At 43.5% G+C, this 25,885-nt stretch overlaps 1 protein-coding gene across 1 annotated transcript in view; it reads left to right on the forward strand.

Moving 5' to 3' along the window:
* The window catches only part of LOC121488733 (translation initiation factor IF-2-like), a 59,889-nt gene that overhangs the window by 17,172 nt on the left and 16,832 nt on the right, over positions 1-25,885 (forward strand). The window contains exon 4 of the mRNA XM_041751059.1: positions 24,623-24,784. Coding sequence (XP_041606993.1) covers positions 24,623-24,724 — 102 coding nt within the window. The 3' untranslated portion in view covers positions 24,725-24,784. The remainder of the gene's footprint in view (positions 1-24,622; positions 24,785-25,885) is intronic.

Genomic DNA, 25,885 nt, shown 5'->3' on the forward strand with positions numbered 1-25,885 from the left:
TACTGTTTACATAGTGGTTGCACCGTTTTACATTTTCCTATCAGCAATGCACAAGTGTTCTAATTTCTCCATATCCTTGCCAACATTTTTTTATATATATATATATATATACTGGTCATCGTAATGGGTATGAGGTGAGCCTCATTGTGGTTGTGATTTGCATTTTTTAATGGTTAGTGATGTTGAGCATCATTCCATACGTTTATTGGCCATTTATACATCTTCTTTTGAGAAATGTCTATACAAGTTCTCTGTCCTTTTTTTCATTGGGTTACTTGTTGCCTTGCTACGAAATTCATAGGAGTTATTTGTATATTAACTTATTGTCAAATACATGATTTGCAAATATTTTTCCCATTCTATTCATTGTCTCTTCACTCTCTGGACTGTGTCCTTTGATGCATTTTGAAGTTTTATATACCCCATTCGTCTATGTTTACTTTTTTGCTGGTGCTTTGGTATCACAGGAAATCACTGCCAGGTCCATGGATGCCTGGGTGGCTCAGTCAGTAAGCATATGACTCAGTGTCAGCTCGGGTCTTGATCTCAGGGTTGTGAGGTCAGGCCCCATATTAGGCTCCACACTGGGTACGAAGCCTATTTTAAAAAAGAGAGAAATCATTGGCAGATGTTGTATTGTGAACCTTTTCCCTATGTTTTCTTTCAAGTGTTTTATAATTTTAACTTTTACGTTTATTTCTTTGATACATTTTGAGTTAAGTCTTTGTAGATGATGTCAGACAAGAGCCCACTTTATTGTTTTGCATATAGATACTCCATTTTTTTCTTTTTTTTAAAGATTTATTTATTCATTTATTCATGATAGACACACACACACAGAGAGAGAGAGAGAGAGAGGCAGAGACACAGGAGGAGGGAGAAGCAGGCTCCATGCCGGGAGCCTGACGTGGGACTTGATCCCGGGACTCCAGGACTGCGCCCTGGGCCAAAGGCAGGCACTAAACCGCTGAGCCACCAGGGATCCCTGATATTCAGTTTTTTTCAACACCATTTGTTAAAGAGACTATCCTTTCCTTATTGAGTAGTTTTTACGTCCTTTTTGAAGATTACCTGACCATATACATGAGGGTTTATTTCTGGTTCTGTTACACTTCACTGGTCTGTATATCTGTCTTTATACCAGGGCCATGCTATTTTGACTTCTTTAGCCGGCAATATATTGAAATGAGGACATGTGAATTTTCCAACTTTGTTCCTTTTTTCCAAAGTTATCTGGGCTATTTGGCTTCCCTTGATTCCAAATAATTTTAGGACGGATTTTTCGATTTCTGGGGGAAAAAATGGTATAGGGATTTTGATAGAGATTGCCTTGAACCTTTGAAGTACTTTGGGCAGCATTGACATTTTAGCAATATTAGGCCTATCAACTTATGAACGAAGATATCTATTTTTGTGTGTTTTTTAAAACATTAGTCTGACATGTTTTCTCATTTTCAGCATATGATTCTTTCACTTCTTTCATTAGTCTTATTCCTGAATATCTTACTTTTTTCAGTGTTGTGGTAAATGTTGTGTTCTTAATGTCCACTTCAAATTGTTCATTGTTAGCATATAGAGATGCAACTGATTTTTGGTGTTTTGGTTTTCATTTCTGCAACCTTGTTCAATTTGTTTACTGCTTCTAATTTTTTTTAATCCTTTCAATTTCTACAATAAGATCATGTTTTCTGCAAATATAATTCTTCTTCTTCCTTTCCAACTTGGATGTCTTTTGTTTCTTTTTCTTGCCTAATTGCTCTGGCTAAGATTTCTAGTACTATATTTGATAGGCCAGAGTAAACAACTTTATCTTGATCCTGTTTTTAGAGGAAAAGTTTGAGTCTTTTGCTATTTTGTACATCAGCTGGGATTTTAAAAAAAATATTTGGTCTTTATTATGTTTAGTTGGCTTACTTTTACTCCTAGTTTAGTAAGAGTTCTTTTCATGAAAGAGTATTAAATCTTGTGAAGTGGATTTTTTTTTCATTATTTGCTATAAATATTTGTTTTTTTAAATGTTTTTTTTCAATTTAAATTTAATTAGCCAACATATACTAAGTACATCATTATTTTCAGATGTAGAGTTAAAATAATCCATCAGTGAACATATGCTTTTTGTCTATCATTCTGTTCACTGATTAATTGTTTTCTCATGTTGAACTATCCGTGCATTCAAGAAATCTCCCTTTGTTGGGGTATATAATCCTTTCAATGTGCTATTGAATTTACTTTGTTTATAATATTTTCTTGAGGATCAATATTCATCAAGGGTATTGATTGTTAGTTTTCTTGTAGTATCTGTTTGGCTCCAATATCAGGGTAATGCTGGCTTAGTTACTGTATTTTTCTGCTCCAGAGTTGGATCTTTTTGGATCTTTTCTATGATTTCTATCTTTATGTCAATATTCTCATTTTGTCATCCATTTCCTGATTTTGTCTCATTGTTTCTCTTGTTGTCTTTTAGCTCTTTGAATATATTTAACAAATGGCTTTTAATTCTTCACCAAGAAACTCAGCAGTCTGTCTTTCTTTAGGATTCATATCTGGAATCTTATTTTGTTTCTGTGACTGAGCCATGTTTCCCAGTTTCTTTGTATGCTCGTGATCTGCTGTTGAGATATGGCCATTTGGGAAAAAACAGCCTCTTCTCAGTCTTTATGGACTGGCTTTGTTCAGGGGAATACTTCACCAGTCAACCCTAGAATCTAGAAGTTTGGAACCTCACCAACATCTCCTGGTGATGCATTCTCTGGACCTGAGTGTGTACTTTTAATTTTAATGGTCTCAAGTTCCACAAACAGCGTGTCCCTAATTTCTTCTTAGAAATGTATAATTTTTCTCTCCCTGGCATCGGCATGTAAAACTACCGAATTTCTGCAGCTCTGGTGTGCTGTGGCACTTGCTTATATTTTCAGTAACCTCCAAACTGCTCCCATTCCCATCAATGCTCCATGTCTGATGAGGCATAAAATCTATATCACCCAGGGAGCCCCCAGACAAGTCAGGGTGTTGGACAGATTAGTCTACTCTGATTTCCACTCCAGGGTCGAGTCACTGTATTTACCCTGGCTGTGCCTTACTGATCTGAGTGGGGAGAGATCCATCTGTGCACAGAATGCCATGAAATCTCCTACGCTTTTAAAGGGAATCCCATCTTACTTTTCTGTTGGCCTGGGTTGTACACCATTTTAAGTGGTCTCTAGAGTTCTCACAAAGATATTCGGGTTCATCTTTGTTGTTAACTTGTATTTCCATGGGTAATGAGGGCCTGGAGCTTTGAAGTCTACCATCTGCTGATATCACATCCTCTATATTTGTCTTTTGAACTGTCCTCATATTCCATTCTTTTCTTATAATGTCCTTCTCAAATGCTCGTATTGTGGTAATGCTCCTCTAATGAGTTTGGGTTGGTTTTTGTGTGTGTATATGTGTGTGTGTGTGTGTGTGTGTGTGTGTGTGTGTGTTTGGAAGAGTTTGAGAAGAGCTGGCATTAATTGTTCTTTATGTGTTGGGTAAAATTCACCAGTGTGTACATTTGGGTTTTTGTTTATTTTTGGTTTGTTCGTCTGTTTTTTGGTTGGGAGAGTTTTCGTTACTGATTCAGTCTTTCTCCTACTTAATTGGACTGTTTCAATGATCTGTTTCTCCTGGCTCAGTCTTGATAGATTGTGTGTTTCTGAGAATTTCAGCCGTTCCTAAGTTGTGCAGTTTGTTGGCATATAATCAATAATCAATTTGTAGTAGCCTCTATGATCTTTTGTTTCTGTGGTATCAGTTTTAGTCTCTCCTCTTTGAGATGTATTTTTGTTGATTTGGGTTCTCTTTATTTCTAGGATACTGTAGCTAGGAGTTTATCAATATTGTTCATCTTTTCAAAAAACTAGTTCTTAGTTTGTTCATCTCTCCTATTATTTTTATGTTCTCTATTTTAATTGTTTTGGCTTTAATCTTTTATTTCCTTCCTTCTGATAACTTTGGGCTTAGGTTATTCTTCTTTTTTTTTTTTTAAAGATTTTATTTATTTATTCATGAGAGAGACACACAGAGAAAGAGAGACATAGGCAGAGGGAGAAGCAGGCTCCCTGTAGGGAGCCCATTGTGATACTCAGTCTCAGGACCCCGGGATCTCGACCTGAGCCAAAGGCAGATGTTCAACCACTGAACCAATTATTCTTTAAAAAAAATTTTTTTTTGGGATCCCTGGGTGGCGCAGCGGTTTAGCGCCTGCCTTTGGCCCAGGGCGCGATCCTGGAGACCTGGGATTGAATCCCACATCGGGCTCCCGGTGCATGGAGCCTGCTTCTCCCTCTGCCTGTGTCTCTGCCTCTCTCTTTCTGTGTGACTATCATAAATAAATAAATAAATAAATAAATAAATAAATAAATAAATAATTTTTTTTATTTTAATTTAATTTTAAATTCCAATTTAGTTAATATAGAATGTTATGTTAGTTTCAGGTGTACAATATAGTGATTCAGCATTTCCATATGTCACCTGGTGCCTATCACAAGTGCAGTCCTTAATCCCATGACCTATTTTACCCATCTCCCACTCCCCTCTGGTAACCATCAATTTGTTCTCTATAGTTAAGAGTAATTTCCTGGTTTCTCTCTCTTCTTCTCTTCCTTAGCTCATTTTAAAATTTTTATTTATTTCTGTGAGAGAGAGAGTGAGCACAAGCATCAGGGAGGGGAAGAGGGAGAAGCATACTCCCCGCTGAGCTGGGAGTCCAATGTGGAACACGATCCCAGGATCCTGGGATCATGACCTGAGCCAAAGGCAGATGCTTCACCAACTGAACCAAGAGCAGTTTTGCACATTTGCCCCCCTTTGCACATTTTTTTGTTTCTTAAATTACACTTAGGAATGAAATCATATAGCATTTGTGTTTCTCTGACTCACTTATTTCACTTAGCATTACTCTTAGCTCCATGTACATCATTCCAAATGACGAGATTTCATTCTTTTGTATGGCTGAATAATACTCCATCGCATATGTACCATTTCTTCTTTATCCATTCATCTATTCTTTCTAGAGTTCCTTGATATATTTATATATTTTTTTTTTTTTTCTGTATGTGTTTATAGCACTAAGCTCTCCTAGAAATCTTTTGCTGCATCCTAAATGTTTTGGTATATTGTGTTTCCTTGTTTCATTTGTTTCAAGATACTAAGTATTTATGTAAGAAAGAGAACCCAGAAGTGGGTTGGGGCAGAGGGAAAGGAGAGGGAGAATCTTAAGCAGGCTCCACACTCACTGCAGATCCCCACACAGGGCTTGATCTCAAGATCCTGAGATCATGATCTGAGCCAAATTAGGAGTCGAATGCTTAACCAAGAGCCACCCAGATGGCCTCAAGATACTTTTTAATTTCCCCCTTAAGTTATTCTATGAAAGAATTTTTTCTTCTTTGACCTGTTGGTTGTTAAGAGAATGTTGTTCCATAAGTAGTTCTTTAGGGGGTCCCTGGGTGGCCAGAGGTTTAGCCCAGGGCGCGATCCTGGAGACCCGGGATCGAGTCCCATGTCAGGCTCCTGGTGCATGGAGCCTGCTTCTCCCTCTGCCTGTGTCTCTGCCTCTCTCTCTCTCTCTCTGTGTGACTATCATAAATAAATGAAAATTAAAAAACAAAAGTAGTTCTTTATACATCTGGGACTTCACGAATACAGTGGTCACTGGCCAGGCACATGTGACAATTTACATTAAATTTAATTAAAATTATATAAAATTAAAAATTCACTTTCTCAATCACACTAGCCATACATATCAGATATGTAATAACCACATACCATATTGGGCAGCACTAGTAGACAGTATTTCCTTTTTACAGTAGGATCTATTGGTAGTCTTGATATAGAATAAAAGTTGTCAACCAGGTGCAATTTTGTTCCCCATGGGACGTATGGCAATGTCTGGAAACATGTTTGATTTCACAAGTAGTGGAAAAGTAGTGCCGGTGTTTTACTGGCATCTAGTGGGTAGAGTTCCGGAAAGCTGTTAAAATCCCGTAATTCACAGGACAGCCCCCAACAGAGACTCATCCGGCCCACATGCCAGTAATTTTGACGGTGAAAACCTTTGCCCTATAATATGTTTTGGTGTGAGGTGGAGAGCTCCTTGTTTTTCCCTCTGATGGGCCAGTTGACTAGACCCCCTCTGCTGTGTGTACTCAATCCATCCTCTGCTTACTGCTGGTGAACTTTAAGCTAAACATGTTTTTTCACTTAAATGGTGGAGAAGGTCCTATTGCCTTGCTAATTAGCATACAATTTTTAAAAATCGACCTCTGCTGTCTTACAGATTCTTTGACTCTGCACATATAGACAAGTCTCTGTTCCTGGCTCATCATGGCTTCAACTTCAAGGTAAGTGCCTTTGATGAAAGCCTTTATGAAAGGCCACGCCCAGGACATTTTTAGCTCTTGGTCCTGCTGGCCTCACTAAGCATATGGTGTCTAGGAAAGAAAAAGGAGGAAGAGAGAGCAGAAAAGGGAGATTGAGGAAAGATGAGGCAGGCAGGGTAGTGTATGTGGTATGGGTGAGGCTTTGTAGCTCCAGGGTCTACACTGTGTCTGAAAATGTGATTTATTTTTCTCATCTTTTTTTTTTTGTAAGATTTATTTTTTTATTGAGAGAGAGAGAGAGAGAGAAAGAGAGCACAAGTGGGAGGGTTAGAGAGAGAGGGAAAACACGCTCCAGATTGAGCACGAAGCCCGATGTGGGACTCGACCTCATGACTCTGAGATCAGGATCCAAGCTGAAACCAATAGTTGGTCACCTAACTGTGCCCTCCAGGCTCCCTTTCCTCATCTTTTAATGCACAAGGTGCTTGCTACTGGACTACCATGGTCCTTGCAAGCTTTACCATTCCATGAGTCTTCTTTCTTTATTTTTTTCAAGTTCTTACTTAAATTCCAGTTAGTTAACATGTACTGTAATATTGGTTCAAGACTAGAATTCTTCACTTACCTATAACACCCAATGCTCATCACAAGTGCCCTCCTCAGTGCCAATCACCATGCCAATCCCCTGCCCACCTTCCCTCCAGCAAGCCTGTTTGTTCACTATACTAAAGAATCTCTTATGGTATACCTCCCACTCTTTCCCTTCCTTCCCCTATATTCGTCTGTTTTTCTTTTTTTTTTTTTAATTCTACATATGAGTGAAATCATCTGGTACTTTTTCTTACTGATTGACTTTGCTTAACATACGTAATACACTGTAGTTCCTTCCATAGCATTGCAAAAGAGAATATCATCTTTTGATGACTGAGTAATATTCCATTGTCTGTCTCTATATCTATCTGTCTATGTACGATATCTTCTTTGCCTGTTCATCAGTCCATGGACATTTGGGCTCGTTTCATAGTTTGTCTAATGTTGATAACGCTGCTGTAAATATTAGGGTGCATGTGCCCCTTTAGAGAATATTCTTGTATCCTCTGTGTAAATACTTAATAGTGCCGTTGCTAGATCACACATAGGGTAGTTTTATTTTTAACTTCTTGAGGAACCTCCATACTATTTTCCAGAGTGGCTGCACTGGTTTGCATTCCCCCAAGAGTATAAGATTTCTCTGTAACCTTGCCAACACCTGTTGTTTTCTGTGTTGTTAATTTTAGACATTCTGACAGGTATGAGAAGGGATTTCATCATGATTTTGGAGTGTATTTCCCTGATGATGAGTGATGTTGAGCATCTTCCCATGTGCCTGTTGGCCATTTGTAGGTCTTCTTGGGAAGAATGTCTATTCTGTCACCGGCCCATTTCTTAAATGGAATATTTGGTTTTTAGGTGTTGAGTTTGATAAGTTCTTTGTAGATTTTGGATAAGAGCTCTTTTTCTGATAGGTCATTTGCAAACATCTTCTCCCATTCCATAGGTTGCCTTTTAGTTTTGTTGATTGTTTCCTTTGCTGTGCAGAAGCTTTTCATCTTGATTAAGTCCCAGTAGTTCAGTTTTGGTTTTGTTTCCCTTGCCTTCGTACATGTATCTTGCAAGAAGTTACTGCGGCCAAGTTCAAAAAGGGTGTTGCCTGTGTTCTCCTCTAGGATTTTGATGGATTCTTGTCTCACATTTAGATCTTTCAACCCTTTTGAGTTTGTCTTATTGTGTGGTGTAAGAGATCGGTCCAGTTTCAATTTTCTGCATGTGGCTGTCCAATTTTCCCAACACCACTTATTGAATAGACTGTGTTTTTTTCAAGTGGCTATTCTTTCCTGCTTTGCTAAAGATTAGTTGACCATAGAATTGAGGGTCCATTTCTGGGTTCTCTATTCTGTTCCACTGATCTATGTGTCTGTTTTTATGCCAGTACCACACTGTCTTGATGACCACAGCTTTGTAATGCAGCTTGAAGTCAGCATTGTGATGCCCCAGCTTTGGTTTTCTTTTTCAGCATTCCTCTGGCTTTTTAGGGTCTGTTGTGGTTCCATATAAATTTTAGTGTTGTGTGTTCCAGCTCTGTGAAAAATACTTGTGGTATATTGATAGGGATTCCACGAATGTCTAGATCCCTCTGGGTAGGATAGACTTTTTCACAATATTCTCCCAATCCATGAACATAGAATGTTTTTCCATTTCTTTGTGTCTTCCTCAATTTCTTTCACAAATGTTCTGTAGTTTTCAGAGGACAGATCCTTTACCTCTTTGGCTAGGTTTATTCCTAGGTATCCAATTGTTTTGGTACATTTAAATGAGATCAATTCCTTGATTTCTTTTTCTGCTGCTTCATAATTGGTGTATAGAAATATGAGAGATTTCTACATTGATTTTGTATCCTGCAACTTTCCTCAATTCGCGTTATCAGTTCTAGCAATTTTTTGCTGGATTCTGTTGGGTTTTCTAAATAGAGTATCATGTTGTCTGCAAATAGTGTAAGTTTGACTTATTTGCTGGTTCGAATGGACTTCTGGTATTATTTTAAATAACAATGGTGAGAGTGGACATCCCGGTTTTGTTGCTGACCTTGGAGGAAAAGCTCTATTTGCCCCCATTGAGGACGATATTAGCTGTGGGTCTTTCATCCATAGCCTTTATGATGTTGAGCTCTGTTCCCTCTATCCAGACTTTGTGGAGGGTTCTTATCAAGAATGGATGTTGTGCTTTGTCAGATGTTTTCTCTGCATCTATGGAGAGGATCATGTGGTTCTTACCTTTCTTTCATTAATGTGGTATATGATATTGATTGACTTGTGGATGTCGAACCCCCCTTGTAGCCCAGGAATAGATCTCACTTGATTGTGCTGAATGATTCTTTTAGTCTAGTAGTGGATTTGATTTCCTAGTATCTTGTTTGGAATTTTTGCATGCACGTTCATCAGGGATTTTGGCCTCGTTGGGGTCTTTGGTTTTGGAGTCAAGGTAATGCTGGCTTCATAAAAAATGAATTTGGAGGGTTTTTTCCATTTCTACTTTTTGGAGCAATTTGAAAAGAATATGTAGTAGCTTTTCTTTTTTTTTTTTTTTTTTATTTATGATAGTCAGAGAGAGAGAGAGAGAGAGAGGCAGAGACACAGGCAGAGGGAGAAGCAGGCTCCATGCACCAGGAGCCCGACGTGGGATTCGATCCCGGGTCTCCAGGATCGCGCCCTGGGCCAAAGGCAGGCGCGAAACCGCTGCACCACCCAGGGATCCCCTGTAGTAGCTTTTCCTTAAATGTTTGGTAAAAGTTCCTGAGAAACCATGTGACCCTGACTTTTATTTGTTGGGAGATTTTTTTTTTTGTATTTTTTTGTATTTTTTTTTTTTTATTGGAGCTCGATTTGTCAACATACAGTATAACACCCAGTGCTCAACCTTTCAAATGCCCTCCTCTGTGCCCATCACCCAGTCATCCCCCCACCCGCCTCCCCTTCTACTACCCCTTGTTTGTTTCCCAGAGTTAGGAGTCTCTCTGCTTTGTCACCCTCTCTGATTTTTCGTTGGGAAATTTTTAATTACTGATATAATTTATTTGCTGGTAATGGATCTGTTCACATTTTTTGTTTCTTCCTGATTCACTCTTGGTAGTTTATATGTTTCTAGGAATTTATCCCTTTCCTCCAGCTCCTAGTTTCACTGATCTGGTCTACTGCTTTTTTTGTTTCTTTATCATTTATTTCTGCTCAATCATGATTATTTCTCTCCTTCTTTTGCCTTTAGGCATTACTTACTGTACCTTTCCTAGCTCCCTTAGGGTAAGGCTAGGTTGTGTATTTGCACCTATTCTTGCATCTTGAGGTAGGCCTGTATTGCAGTATACTTTCCTCTTAGAACCACTTATAGACAAATAGAGCTTTTCCTCCAAGGTCAGCAAAAGTTTGAGACTGTCTTGTTTTCATTTTCATTTTCATTTGCTTCCATGTATTTTTTATTTCCTTTTTAATTTTCTGATTAACCCATTTATTCTTTAGTATGGTCTTCTTTAACCTCCATGCATTTGTGGTTTTTCCAAATTTTTCCTTGTGATTGACTTTAGGTTTCATAGCATTGTGGTGAGCCATTATGCATGATATGATCTCAGTCTTTTTGTATTTGTTGTGGCTCGATAGGCGACCCAGTGTGCGATCTGTTCTGGAGAATGTTCCATGTGCGTTCAAGAAGAATGTGTATTCTGGTGCTTTCAGACAAAATGTTTGTAATATATCTGTTAAGACCATCCAGTCCGGTTTGTTATTTAAACCATTTTTTCCTTGTTGATTTTCAGGTAGATGATCTGCCTGTTGCTCTAAGTGGGGTGTTAAAGTCTCCTAATATTATTTCAGTGACTTTAAGTTTGTATTTAATTGATTTTTAGGTTTGGGTGCTCCAGTTTGGAGGGCATAAATATGTACAACTGTTAGATGTTCTTGTTGGATAGATCCTTTTATTATATTATAGTGCCCTTCTTCATGTCTTCTTATAGTCTTTAGTTTAAAGTCTAGTTTGTCTGATGTAAGTGTGGCTGCTGACTTTCTCTTGATGTCCATTTGCATGGTACATGGTTCTCCATCCGCTCACTTTGAATCAACAAGTGTCTTTAAGTCTAAAGGGAGTTTCTTGTAGGCAGCATAGAGATGGGCCTTGTTTTTTTATCCATTCTGATATCCCATGTCTGTTGGTGGGAGCAGTTAGTCTGTTTCCCTTCAGAGTGAGTGTTGATAGATATGAATTTAGTGCCATTGTGTTACTTGTGAGGTTGGTGTTCCTGTAGATTTTCTCTCCTCCTTTGTAGTCTTTGTGGCTTTTGATCTTTCTTTACCTCTTGAAAAGTTCCCTTTAATATTTCTTGCGGGGGTAATGTGGTCATGAACTCCTATTGTTTTTGTCTGTCTGGGAAACTCTTTTTCTCCCCTTCTATTCTGAATGACAGCCTTGCTGGAAAAGTATTTTTGGCTGCATATTATTCCCATTCAGCACGTTGAGTATATCATGCTTCTCCCTTCTGATCTGTTAGGTTTCTGTGGAGAGATCTGCTGCTAACCTTATTTCTCTTCCACTATAATTATGCAGGGGACAATCCCAATCTTTTGGTATTGGTTAAGACCTGATTTGTGACCCAGTAATTTAATTTAGGGATTTCTTTTCCATTGCTGCTCTCAGGATGTTTTCCTCATATCTATATTTTGCAAATTCTACTCTAATATGTCTTGGTGTTGGCCTGCTTTTGTTGATTCTGGACAGAGTTCTCTGTGCCCCCTGGATTTGGATGTCACCTTCCTTCAGCAGATTAGGGAGGCCTTCAGTATAACTTCCTAGAGTGAGCTGTCTGGCCCATTTCCCTGGAACTCCTATGCTCTGCCTGTTATTATGCTTTATGAGGTCACCCAGTTCTTTAGGTCTATATTCGTGATCTTTTTCTTTCCTTTGACTTTTCAGCTTCATTATTTCTCATAATTTAATTTTTTTAAATCACGTATTCATTCTTCTGCTTCTTCTATCCTTGCGCTCATTGTATCTGGTGGATTTTGCATCTCGATTACAGGATTTTTTATTTCAGACTGATGAGTGTTTAGATCTTTTATCTCTGTGGTAAGGGACTCTCTGGTGTCTCTTACGCTTTTCTTAAGTCCAGAGAGTATCCTTAGATGTTGTTTTATTTGTATTCATTCATTTTTTAAAAGATTTTATTTATTTATTCATGAGAGACACAGAGAGAGAGAGAGATTGAGAGAGAGAGGCAGAGATACAGGCAGAGGGAGGAGCAGGCTTCATGCAGGGAGCCCGATGTGGGACTCGATCCCAGGTCTCCAGGATCACACCCCGGGCTGCAGGCGGTGATAAACCGCTGCGCCACCAGGGCTGCCCTTAGATGCTGTTTTAAATTCTGGGTCAGGTATATTACTTATATCTGTTGGAATAGATCCCTGGCTATTACCTTTTTTGTTCTTTCTTTTGGGATGAAGTCTTCCCTCTTGGCATTTTGCCTAAGTCTCTGTCTTCTAGGTGTTAGGAAAACCTTTATGTTTCCTTGTAATAGGGGTGATGACTGTATTAAGAAGAGGTTCTATGCTGACCAGGCAGGGCCTGGGCTTCAGGAAGTGTCTGGAGTATGCTGTGTACTCTGCTGCTGTGTTTTGGCAGCTCTTTCCCTTAGGTCACCTGTGCAGTGTTTCCGCCTGCCTGCAGTGTGCCCTTGTCCAGTGTGTGGTGAATTTTACCTAGATGTGCGGTGGTCATCTTGGTAGAAAGGCTAGACCCAGTATCCATTACAGCTGGTGTTGTATCACTCCATGGTCTGTAGTCTTGGGTGTGGGGAGTGGGTGCTGGTTGTCTGGGGAAGGAGAGGCCCAGCTGCCTTTCCGGCTCTCAGGTACACTTGCCCTTTGAAGAAAGCACCTGCAGACCATAAGGGGATGGAGATCGGTGTAAGTTTCTCAAGCTCCCACTTTGTTCTCTGTACTGCTGCCTGAAGTCCTCAGTGTTGACGAGGAGCGGATAAAAATGGCATCATGCACTCAGTGTTCACACCCACAGCTATTCAGGAAGCCATCATAGAAGAGGGAACCATGTTCCCTCATTGGCCCCAGGCTTCCCTCAGATTCCTGCCTTCCCCCTGTCTGTGTCTGAGCTGTCTGACCCCCAGTGGCTCAGTGCTCCTGTTTTATCTCATGCATGCTGGCTGGGTTTCAAAACTCCAAATTTTAGGGACCCAGTGTGGCATGGAGCCACACTAATCCTCTGGGAGGGTCTGCCCATTGTGGCCGGTGCCACTATGTCCCTAAAGGGCCATCACGTGAACACACCGGGGCTTGGAGTTTATGGTGAAGCACAGCGAAAAAGCCAGTGTCCAGGTTAGCTGCCCTCAGCAGCTGCCTATGGTAATGCGTGGGGCAGTTCAATGCTGTCTGCTGCCTGTTTTGTCCCTGAGTGGCAGTGCCACCTCTCCTAGATGCACTCCAGTGGGCCCCAGGGGATCCTCAGACACGCTGTCTGCTGCTGGACCTCTGCCCCCCCCCCCACCCCAGGAGCACTTCAGAGCTGGCCAGGCTCCACCCATGGGGATGGCGTGGAGTTCTGAGATTCCAGACTCTGAGCTCCCCTGCTTCCAAGAACTTTCTATAATTAGCCCCTTTCGCTTTCTCCCCTCGATGGCTTTGGGGAAATGTTTCTCTTGTGCCCCATGCATGTCCTCTCCCACACGCACTCTCCTCTCTCCCTGACCAGGGCCCCCTCCCCCCTTCACCTCCCCCAGATCCTGTCTCCCCCAGACCTACCTTCCAGGCTGTAGCCCCTTTTCTCCAAGTTCTGCACTTTGCTCTCCATCCTCAGATCAGTTTCTTGGGTGTTCAGAATGATTTGGTATTTCTCTAGTTGTGGTCATGGGATGAGGCAAGCCTAGGGTCGCCCTCCTATTCCTTCCTCTTAATTCCTCCTCCCCTTGTCCAGCAGTCTGAACAGCCATGCGCAGGAGGTGTTTAGAGTGAGGTAGTGAGACTGGTGGAAGCCCTGGCTGTCCTGGCCTGGATCTGCTGCTGCAAACCAAGAGAGGCAGGGACACTTGTGAAGATGGCTACTGACCCCAGAGAAGCGCTTGATCTGAGGTCCATGGGAAGCGCTTTTGTATCCTTGAAAACTAGGTTCCCTTCCTGGCCCACACAGAGCATAAGAAGTACCTTAGTTCCCTGAGGTCAGACCTCCCGGGCCTTGGTTCTAGCACAAAGGCTGATGAAGTCAGCATCACGAAGTGAGTCTGAACTCGAGAGTCCAAGGGCAGGTGTTCAGAGACCTTGCCTCTGTGTAAAGTCTGTTTTCTCCCTTGGGTTTGAAATTCTTTTAAGTGGCGCAGGACATTAGTAGTGTCCACCTTCCCCACACTGTCCTTTCTCACACCCTGGTGGCCCTCCTCCGTCCCACTACAGAGGGCTTCCTGTGACAGCTGAACACATCTGAATGTCCTGATGGGGCCTCTAGACCCCTGGGGCCCTGGTCCAGGTGTCCTGGGCTCCTTGTTCCCCTGTTACTATATCTGAAGCCTCCTTGCTTGCAGATAGCCTGTCTTTTTGGGTTCAGGGACTTGTACCTGCAGCTCTCTTCCTGTGCCAGGGACACCCCATCTCCAGCTCTCTGTAAGGCCCACTCTCTTTCTCAGGTCACCCGTGTGGTGAGCCTTCACCCATCATCTATCGGAAATAGCAGCCCCAGTCCTAGTGTTTTGCTGTATTCTCTGAACCTGGTGCCGTCCCACAGAGCTCCTTGTCTGTTGAACTGTCCTCCTTCTCCTCCAGGGCAGATCAGGAGTGGAGCACGTCCACTGCCAGGCCCTGAGAAGCACCTCATCACAGTCGGTGCTCATTTTTTTTATATATATATTTTTAATTTTTATTTATTTATGATAGTCACAGAGAGAGAGAGAGAGAGAGAGGCAGAGACACAGGCAGAGGGAGAAGCAGGCTCCATGCACCGGGAGCCCGATGTGGGATTCGATCCTGGGTCTCCAGGATCACGCCCTGGGCCAAAGGCAGGCGCCAAACCGCTGCGCCACCCAGGGATCCCCACAGTCGGTGCTCATTAAACACAAGTATCTCTTGACATCCAGTTAGTTCCCACGTGCTCAGGAAGAGTTAGGAAGGCAGGGGTTTCCATGTTTTGAGAGTTTATCTGGCTTCTGAATTGCAGCTGCTACGTAGTACGATGTCTAATATTGAGGGAACCATCTAAAAACCTGTCTGAATCTGTTCAGGTCCTGAATTGGGGTAGTAAGGCTTCAAATAGGGAGAGTTTGGAAATTTGGGAAAGACGAAACTTATAATTGCTCAATTTATAAGGGAAAGGGAAGACCCAGGTAAGACAGGGATGAAAGTAGGGCTGCTGAGGCCATTGAGTCAGAGGACATCACTGGTGTCACTTCAGCAGCTCAGGCTCCCTGGTGGTGGTTCCTCCCTGGGGATGACAGTGCCACCTGGACTTATCACTAGAGGCGATCTTCTCTTCAAAACACTTTAAGAAAGAAAGAAGAATGGAATGTGTCCCTGGAGGTCCTCCCACTAAAATACTCCTGCACTTGAAAGTGTAACATGTGCTGGCCTGAAACTCAGTCACGTGGCCTGGAGCCTGATGGTGTTGGGTCTGACGTGCTGTTGGGGCCCAGGTGCTCTGTGGTGGGAGCCCTCTTCTCCAGGCAATGCTTTAACAGAGTTTCCTGCTGAAACACTGTCTCCTTGTGGCCTCTCCCCCCCTTGGTTCCTATCATTGCAGCAGCTTCACTGTTGGGAGAGGTGCCAGTTCAAAGGCAAAGTCTGCGAAGCTGCTCGAGGTTCTGAATGCACTGGAGGAGGAGGAGGAGCGCAGCCACAGCAGGCAGGAGATCTTCATTGCGCCACCTGACAGTGCCTCAGGGGACTTCACTGACGAGGACTCAGGGGACGAAGGTGGCCGACGAGGCTTCCACCTGCCCGGCAGCGTCCTGCATGCCTCCGTGGTGCCTGAGGACTCTGGCGCAGAGGAGGAGGAGGAAGAGGAGGAGGAGGAGGAGGAGGAGAAGGAGGAGCAGCTGTTGCAGCCGGCCTTGAAGAGACAGAGGGCAATGGTGGAGCCTCGGCGTATTTGGACCAAGAGAGATATCCAAGCTGACTTCTGCAGCTGGACTGCATCCGATCCTCACATAGAGGATCTCAAGAGCCAGGAACTGAGTCCTGTTGGCCTCTTTGAGTTGTTTTTTGATGAAGGAACAATTAGTTTCATTGTTAATGAAACCAATCGTTATGCTTGGCAGAAGAATGTCAACCTGGGGCTCACAGCCCAGGAATTAAAGTGTGTTCTGGGCATTTTGATTTTAAGTGGGTATATATCCTATCCAAGGAGAAGGATGTTTTGGGAAACCTCTCCTGATTCCCATCATCATCTTGTGGCTGATGCAATCAGAAGGGACAGGTTTGAAGTGATCTTCTCCTACCTACATTTTGCAGATAACAATGAGCTGGATGAAAGTGATAGGTTTGCCAAAGTCAGGCCTCTCATCGTCCGGATGAATTGCAATTTCCAGAAGCACGCACCTTTGGAAGAGTTCTACAGCTTTGGAGAGTCCATGTGTGAGTACTTTGGGCACCGAGGATCCAAGCAGCTGCCTGCAGGGAGGCCCATGCAGCTGGGCTACAAGATCTGGTGTGGGACAACCAGCAGGGGCTACCTGGTGTGGTTTGAGCCCTCACAGGGCACGCTGTTCACCAAATCAGACAGGGGTCTGGACCTAGGAGGCAGTATGGTGGTGAAGTTTGTGGATGCGCTTCAGGAGCGTGGCTGTCGGCCTTACCACATATTTTTCGACAAGGTTTTTACAAGTGTCAAACTCCTGTCCATTTTGAAGAAAAAGGGGGTGAAGGCCACAGGAACTGTTCATGAGTATAGGACTGAGCGATGTCCCCTCAAAGATCCCAAAGAACTTAAGAAAATGAAGAGAGGTTCATTTGATTATAAAGTCGATGAGAGCGAGGAGATTATCGTGTGCCGCTGGCATGATGGCAGTGTGGTCAACTTCTGCTCCAATGCTGTGGGCATAGAGCCGGTGGGGCTGACCAGCCATCCTTCAGGAGCAGCCAAAACACGGACCCAGGTCCATCAGCCCTCTCTGGTGAAGCTGTACCAGGAGAAGGGGGGCGGTGTCAGTCGGATGGACCAGAACATTGCTAAGTACAAGGTGAAGATCCGGGGCATGAAGTGGTATTCAAGCTTCATTGGCTATGTCATCGATGCTGCCCTGAATAATGCCTGGCAGCTGCACAGGATCTGCAGCCATGATGCCCAGGTGGACCTCCTGGCCTTCCGGAGATATGTGGCCTGTGTGTACCTAGAGAGCAATGCTAACGTGTCCTCCCAAGGGAGGCGAAGCAGGCGGCTAGAAACTGAGAGCCGCTTTGACATGATTGGGCACTGGATCGTCCACCAGGACAAGAGGACCCGGTGTGCCCTCTGCCACTCACAGACCAACACACGCTGTGAAAAATGCCAGAAGGGTGTCCACGCCAAGTGCTTCAGGGAGTACCATATCCGGTGATGCACGAGGGCCAGAGGGAGCCCTGTGGATGTTTGGTTTATAATGAGATTTTACAGCTACTTACATATAGTAGTTGGAGCACCTGATTTTGTGTTGGGAAAAAGAGACCTGAATCCCTCATTATTTGCTTTTGTATTTTCTCCGTATCTCCATTACACTTCTCTTTTTATTGTCTTCTGTGATGCCCACATGTAATATAAATTAGTATTTATATTGGCAATGATTGGTGTTTATAAATCTCTAGATTATACTTCTTATTTACTTCAACAATGGGCCCTTTTTATTCAGATAAAAATCTTCCTTTGAGTTATACCTGAGTCCCAGTAAAGAAAGTCAAATATAGCCAAAAACTTTGTGAAACTTTTATGAAGAGTAAAAAAGTTAGGTAATTGCATGCTACTGATGACAATCTAAGATGGAACAATAGTATATAGGTATGGTATTGATGTGATGAAGGATATTTTATCATATTTATTTCACTTTAACACTAGCCGACTCTCCGTGGATAGATATTTATCTATTTATCTCTGCCTTCTATTTATCCAGAGGGCTAGATTTGTAGACTCTATCAAGATTTTCTTGATAAAAATATTTTCCTGGGGCGACTAGGTGGCTCCCTTGGTGAAGTGTCAGCTTTCAGCTCAGATCATGATCCCAGAGTCCTGGGATGGAGTCCCACATCCAGCTCTCTGCTCACCGGGTAGTCTGTCTCTTTCTCCCCCACTTTCTCCCCCTGCTTCTCCCCATGACTCATTCTTTCCCCCCCCTCAAATTAATTAATTAACTAAATATTTTCCTACTTTAAGTATATTCTTTTGGGATCCACTTTCATAACTAGAGCGAGATAGGAATCTCTCTCTCTGCCAAAACGATGGTTTGCATCATTTTCAAAAATATATGCATATTTCCCCACTGATTTCAATTCTAACTATATAAATTCCTGAAATTTTGGGTTAAGTATTAAAACACAGGAGTTATTCCAGACGACTAAAAGAAATACCTGTAAGAATTTGGACCTATCAAACATCAGAGAAAGGAACTTTTTTTTTTTACTTTTTAAAAATTCAATGTTTATTACTAATTTGGGGGTAGCATATAGTGATTCTCAATGGCAATAATAACTAGTGCTGGTTACATCAAGTGCCCTCTGTAACGCCCATCACCCAAACACCTCATCCCCCACCTCCCTCCCCTCCAGCAACCGTCAGTTTGTTTCCTATAGTTGAGTCTCTGATGCTTTGCCTCCCTTGCTATTTTCATTCTGTTTGATTTTTCATTTCCTTCACTTCCCTTATGTACATTGCTTTTGTTTCTTAAATTCCACATGTGAGTGAAATCATATGATATTTGTCTATATCTCTGACTTATTTCGCTTAGCCTGCCACCGTCTAGTTCCACCCACATTGTGGCAAGGGACAAGATTTCATTCTCTTTGCCAGCTCTGTAGTATTCCACTGTATAGAAATACCACCTCTTTTTCATCTATTCATCAGTCAACAGATATCTGGGTTCATTCCATAGTTTGGCTCTTGTGGACATTGCTGCTGTAAACATTGGGGTGCAAGGACCACTTTGAATCTGTAGCTTTGTGTCCTTTGAGTAAATACTTAGTTGTGCCATTGCTGGGTCATAGGGTAGCTCTAGTTCTAACTTCTTGAGGAACCTCCCTACTGTTTCCAGAGTGGCTGCAGGAGCTTGCATTCCCATGAGTCAACAGTGCATGAGGGTTCCCCTTTCTCTGCATCCTCACCAGCATCTGTGGTTTCCGGAGTTGTTCATTTCAGCCATCTGATGGTGGTTTGCCATTGTGTTTTTGAGTTGCATTTCCCTGATGATGAGGGACCTTGAGCATTTTTTTTCACATGTCTGGTAGCCATTTACCTGTTTCATTTGCAAATATTGAACCACCCCTGCAAAAACAAGGCCAATTTAAGAGTTGAATTATTACCTGGGAAAAGGTGCTTCCCTAACACAAGGATAAAGGAGAACTCTAAAGAATACAGAACTGCAGCTGGAGTCCTGGCTCCACCAGGCAAGTCTGTCTGATGGAATTTCAGTCGGGAAGTAAGCTACATAAGGCAGGTAGCTCGTCACTGTTCTGGCAAAGTGGGCACACATACCTGGTTTTTGGAAGCATCCATGGTGGACAGACAGGTCCCTGACACAGCAGGTTTAAAGCAGGTTTAAAGCTGGAGCGGCTGTGGCAGGGAAATCTGGGAATGTGGCTCCCTCGCTGGCTGTGAGGAAAGGCCAGGGGAATCCCTAAGGAGCAACACTAGGCACACGGGGCTAGCTGCTGCACACTGTGCACTTGGCTGGTGATGCTGACACTCCGGGCAGAGCGGCCTGTCCCAGCACTTACTGGTCTCCATCATCATGTCTCCAGTGCTTATGTTTTTGCGCCCTAGTTTTTTTTTTTAAATCACATTTATGTTAGTTTTTCAAACCACTAGCATTTAGCTTTATGATTTTCCCCAGCATGCACCTGCTTTCTTTTAATGAAGCTCTGCTTTTATATTTGTAATGTAGTTGCTTCTCTCTTCTGTTCTATTTGCTATTCTTCTTTGGCTTCTTTTTTTTTTTTTTTAGGATTTTATTTATTTATGAGAGACACACAGAGAGAGGCAGAGGCACAGGCAGAGAGAGAGAGAGAGGGAGAAGCAGGCTCCATGAAGGGAGTCCGACGCTCGATCCCAGGTCTCCAGGATCGTGGAAGGCGCTGCTTGTTACTCGACTTATGTTCCATGGAATCTGTGAGGTACGATCATACTTATATTCGAGGCTTGCTGTTTTGTGTCACCAGTCTGCTCCTGCTTCTTTATCCCTCTTTCTGCTTTTTTGGTTTGATGAATTATTTTCATTGTTCCCTTTCAATCTTAATTATTCCGTTTTCTCCCTTCAAGATTCAGCTTTATTTCTTTTTTCAATTAATTATCTTCAATGGTGTTACTTCTCCTCTGCTGACTTTCTAGTTCTGCATATCCAGGATCATGTCCTGGGCCGAAGGCAGCGCTAAACCATTGCCACCTGGGCTGCTGTCTTCTTTGGCTTCTTAAAGGAGAAGCTTCTTCACCTGATTATCAGCATTTCTTCTTCTCTAATATAGACACGTGCAAGCCTGTTTGTACCTTTCATCTACACCCCAAGCAAAATTTGTTTTCATTACATTCAGTCTGGACTATTTCCTGAGTTTTCCTGTGATGTGTCCCTCGACACATGGCTCACGAACACGTGTGTGTTTCCTGTCTCAGCAGGAAGGGATTTCCCAGTTGTCTCCATGTTGTGGATTCCCCACTGAAATCCAGTTTTCAGGATCACAGTCAGCGGGAAGTCAGTCTTTTACAATCTGTTGAGACTTGGTTCATCATCAGCATACAGTCTGTGTTGTCGATCATTCTGTCTGAAATGCCGAAGGACATATATTCTGAGTTACTGTGTGTAGTAGTAGAGCCAGAGGGTGCAGGTGCTCGGTCTCCCCTTCGCAGTGGGTTTTCCTGAGTGTTCTGGCCGTTAGCGTGAGAGCGGCATGTGAAGCCTCCAGGGCTGGTTTGAAATTTGTCCGTTTCTTCCTTTACTTTGCGGGCATATTGCTATGTGCCTATGACATAGGCTGTGCATGTCATCCCGCCACCCCAACCCTCTCTGGTGTGAGATGTCCCACTTGCTTTGGGCAAGAAGTCTTCACTTTGAGTCAGCTTGGCTTCTACGAGGAGAGCTCACTGCTTCCTTTGGTTTGTGTCTGTGAGCTGCCCATTGTCCCATCTTTTATTGTGGACTTTGTGTCTGGAGTCTGCACGGGCTCCCTGTCAACAGCAGAGACTGGGCTATTGTTTTGATGGGCCGCCGGCTTTTGCTGGAAGGTGCTGCTTGTTGCTCGACTTATGTTCCATGGAATCCGTGAGGCATGATCATACTTACATTCGAGGCTTGCTGTTTTTTGTCACCAATCTGTCCCTGCTTCTTTATCCCTCTTTCTGCTTTTTTGGTTTGATGAATTATTTTCATTATTCCATTTCAGTCTTATTTATTCCATTTTCTCCCTTCGAGATTAAACTTTATGTCTTTTTTTTTAATTAATTATCTTCAATGATGTTACTTCTCCTCTGCTGACTTTCTAGTTCTGCATATGCGTATACATTTATATCCGTTCCTATGCCGGTGCGTGCAGATACACATCATTATTTCAGTTCAGTTGGTGGTCAAGCTGGAGAGTCAGTGCCTCCTGTCTACTTACAGTTCTGTGGCTGACAGCAGGTTTCCTACTTGTAAACACTCAGTCTTAAGACTCACTAGATTGATTCATCACGCTGCCTTTTTATGATCGCCCTCATATGTTTCAATTCTACATGCCTGCAACCACAATAGTGCTTTTTTTTAAAAAAAATCAATTTTCATTCCCCTTCTTTATGTCCATATATATTCATAAGCAGTCATATTCATTTACATATCCATACTCAAGGGCAGCCCTGGTGGCGCAGTGGTTTAGCGCCACCTGCAGCCCAGGGCGTGATCCTGGAGACCCGGAATCGAATCCCACATCGGGCTCCCCGCATGGAGCCTGCTTCTCCCTCTGCCTGTGTCTCTGCCCCTCTCTCTCTGTGTCTCTATGAATAAGTAAAATAAAAAAAAGAAAGTGTTAACATATTCATACTCAAATAGACAGCATTATTTACATATATATTTATACATACACATATATATACACACACATACACATGCGTGCACACATATCTTGCTCTTATTTCCTTCAGACGGTCTGTAGTTCAAGTAGAAAATTTTCCTTCAGCCTGAGGAATTGCCTTTTGTATGTTTTATGGAGATCTCTCATATGTTTTCTCAGTTTTGTGGAATATGATTCAGAGTTCCTGGGATTGCATCTCCCTCCCTCTCCCTCTGCCTGTCTTCACTGATCATGCGCACGCACTCTCTCTCTCTCTCTCTCTCTCTCCCTTAAATAAATAAATAAAATCCTAAGAATTAATACTACTACTACTAGTAAATAACACACAGAGTGAGCATAAAGGTGGACATGCAGGCCTGCTAGACCTGGCTGGAGACCCCCTCCCTCGTGCCTGTGTTTGTTGTCTTCCCCTTGTGCTGCTGCCTGCAGAGGTGCATGACCTCCCAGGGAGGGAGAAAAGGCCCATGGAAAAGCCACCCTGTGAACGACCCCGTGAACAAGTTCAGTCTCCAATCTGAATAGCCACTCAGTGCTGTCAGGTGGGGCAATCTGTGTTGACGCGATACTGACATTGGAGGAGTCACTTGATGATTCAGCATAATGGGATAGACCTACCAAAGGTGGACATCTCCAAGTAACTGAAATAGTTATCACTCTAGTAGCTTGAAAATGACCGATGGACGCCTGGCTGGCTCAGTCCATAGGACGTGTGGTTGTTGACTTCAGGGTCGTGAGTTTGAGCCCCACGTTGGGCACAGAGTTTACTTGAAAAACAAAGAAAACACAAGAATTTAAAAATGTCCAAAGTCAATAAGGCCCTAACCGTTGTGGGGCCTGAGGCGGGATGGATCCTCCCACCTGCTCCTTCAGCCACTGAGCCCTGAGCACAGTGCCAGAGCTGATAAGCCGACCAGATGCTCCCTCTCGAGCTCATGCTCCAGCGGGAAGATGCACAAAATATGGAGCAAGGTCATGAATGAGAAGGGCCATTGCTCCCTAGAAAGAGAGCCTGGTGCTTCCCTGGGTCCTGAGCTCCGCAGGTGAGGCTGTGACAAGGCTGTGCTGCGGGGACGTGGGGACATCCTGAACCCCGCACATGTCAGGGCACGCAGCCGGGCAGAGGCCACCACGGTTCAGACGCTCGAGGCAGAACTTGGTGTTGCCAGAGTGGCGGTTTGAAGGGGGGCCCGGGGGCCGGAAGAGGGGAGCAGCAAGAAGGGGAGGAGGGGCAGGGCCCTGTCCTCTCACTCTGAGACCAGATTTCCCCGCCCGGTGGCTTTCCCCACCAACACTCCCTGTCCCCCAGTGTCAGGGGCCAGGGATCCCACAGGACGCAGCGGGGCTCCTGCCAGAGCCTTCCAGGGGGCGGAGGCTGCTGTCAAGACCGAGGATGGACCTGCTTCCCGGAAGCTGGGCTCTCGGAGGGCTGGGGGCAGGATTCAGTCCACACTGCAGGCCAAGTTCCCAAACCTGTGGGCTGTTGTCCCCGGAGGCCAGGGCCCGAGCAGGGACTGTGTTATGGCTCAACATATGGCCTTGTGGCCCAGTGTGGGGGCCCAGGAAAGACGCGGGCCATACTGAGAGCTGCTGGGCCCTGAGCTGTTACAACCAAACTCTAGAAGTGGCTTCGGGTCACATTGCCTCTGCTGCAGGGTGCAAGTGTGTCATCAAGTGCAGGCCACACTCCAAGAAGTTATGCCAATCTGTGAGATTCTGGGGCCAGTCGTGCACTCGCTTTTGTCATTGTTCCTTCAACATAGATGCACTGAGGCCCGAGACACCAGGAACCGCAGAGTCATAAGTGCTTGCTCTCAGGACCCGCAGAGACACGGCCCCTCTGGCTCCTAGAACCGGGAGGCCGGAGTCCGAGTGGGCAAGGGGGACAAGCCGGTGACCTGTGGGGAGGCGCACGTACCGCACTTCATCGCCCACCGCAAGGGCTGGCTGTCTGTCACTGCACACAGGTGAGGGAGGGGCCCCTGCCGGGCGGGAGGAAGGACCCATCTCAGCGAGTCACGGCCTCCCCAAACAGGAGATAAACACCTGGGAGAGGCTTGCTTCCATTCCTCCATATTCAGAGGTTTTATTCTCGGATTTCATACTTGCAAGTCCCCGTGGATGAGCCGAGCACCGCCCTGCACACACCTTCCCCACCAGGGCTCTGCCTTCTTATTTCCGCTCATGCTGCGAACAAGTGTTCTTTTCCCGATGGATTAGTGCCACATGTTCACAGTTCTGTGCTTTTGGTGGGTGATTCCGCTGCCTTAAAGTAGCCCTAATGCTGAAATGTGAAGCTCGGGAAGGGTGTGAGGTACACACAGAGAAAATAGGCAAGGTAGGTAAGCTTCCTTCAGAGGCCAGGTATAATGGCAGAGTTCAGCGTTAATCCATCATGTGTATTACACGAAGGGTCTTTAAGCAGAACACACAGGAAACAAGATTATATATTGAGGTGTTGACCACACTGTCCTAACCCTGTGTTTCTTCTAGGAGCGATGGTTCAATTCAATCAGTGCGACTGGATCTGGAACCCCCTGCAGTGTCCTGCTCTTGTGTATTGTGACGGGTTCGGTTCCTGGGTCCGATGGTTGAGGCTGTGCTACGTGACTTCAGGACTATTTCCCTTGGGTGGTCTCTTCTATGATCCTCCCGGTAAGAGCTGTTTTTTTTTTTTTTCAGTCTTTTCCTGCCAACATATTCTTACATGTTTATGGCTTGGAGGTAGGTTAAAATAATGAAGCCTTTATTCCATGATTTATCCTCTATTTTTATATATTTAAAAGATGCTAATTTCACGGTTGGTATTTTGTACATCATAAACTGTCATAGTTACTCATTTGTGAATTTGAGCATTTTTGTAGTTTTTTGTATACAGTTTGGTATTTTTTGATCCATTGCAATGTTGATGAAATTGTCAGTTATTCTCTCGTTTTATATTTTAACTATTAGAAAAGATTTATATTTTTTCTATTAGTGATCTCACCACTTGATATACTGAGTTGTCTTCTGAGAATTCATTAAGATTATGCAATGAAACCACATACGTGTTTTAAAGTTTAATCGTATTGTATCATTATATCCTTGATCTCAAACTGTTAGCAGATTGAGAAAAAAGTACATAGTGTGATTTGATCAAATGCCGTGTTTCCATCGCTCTCGCTCACTGTGTCAAGCAAGTGTGGTTCACGGTTTCCCTGTTTACTGGTCACTTTAATTTTAACTTTGTTACACTGCTTTATTCTCTGTCCCCTGCAGCTTTGAGGTTCCCTTTGTGTTGGCCCCCCCTTTATTTTCTGGTCTTTAATCTTTGCATATTATTTCATTACCTTTCTACTATAACTCTTACATCATTCCACTAATGCTCATGCCTCCTTCTCTTTGGATGAAGCACTATAGCAGCAGACTGTTTGTGAGCATCACCGTCGTTTCAGACAGCTCTGGGCTTGTGTCTTCGTTCTGTGACTTAGGAATTGTGAGGCCTTTGGGAAGGAGCTTAGAGTTTCTATGTGTAAAAGGAAGTAATAGTAATATTTAGTTCAGAAAGCTGTGAAATTTAAATAACGTGTCATAAATTTTTGAACACTTAGCATACTACTCAACACATTACCTAGAAGGTTTTTTTAAAATGTGATTCAAATATACTATTTTCCTCCAGTCTCCCTCCAAACCCCAAATGGCCAGAACTTGATTTTACCATGTTGTATTTCTACACAACCTATTGTTCTTTTGAAGGCAGTGTGTCTTCCCAACCCC

The sequence above is a fragment of the Vulpes lagopus genome, chromosome 4 (assembly GCF_018345385.1).
Source record: "Vulpes lagopus strain Blue_001 chromosome 4, ASM1834538v1, whole genome shotgun sequence".
NCBI lineage: Eukaryota > Metazoa > Chordata > Mammalia > Carnivora > Canidae > Vulpes > Vulpes lagopus.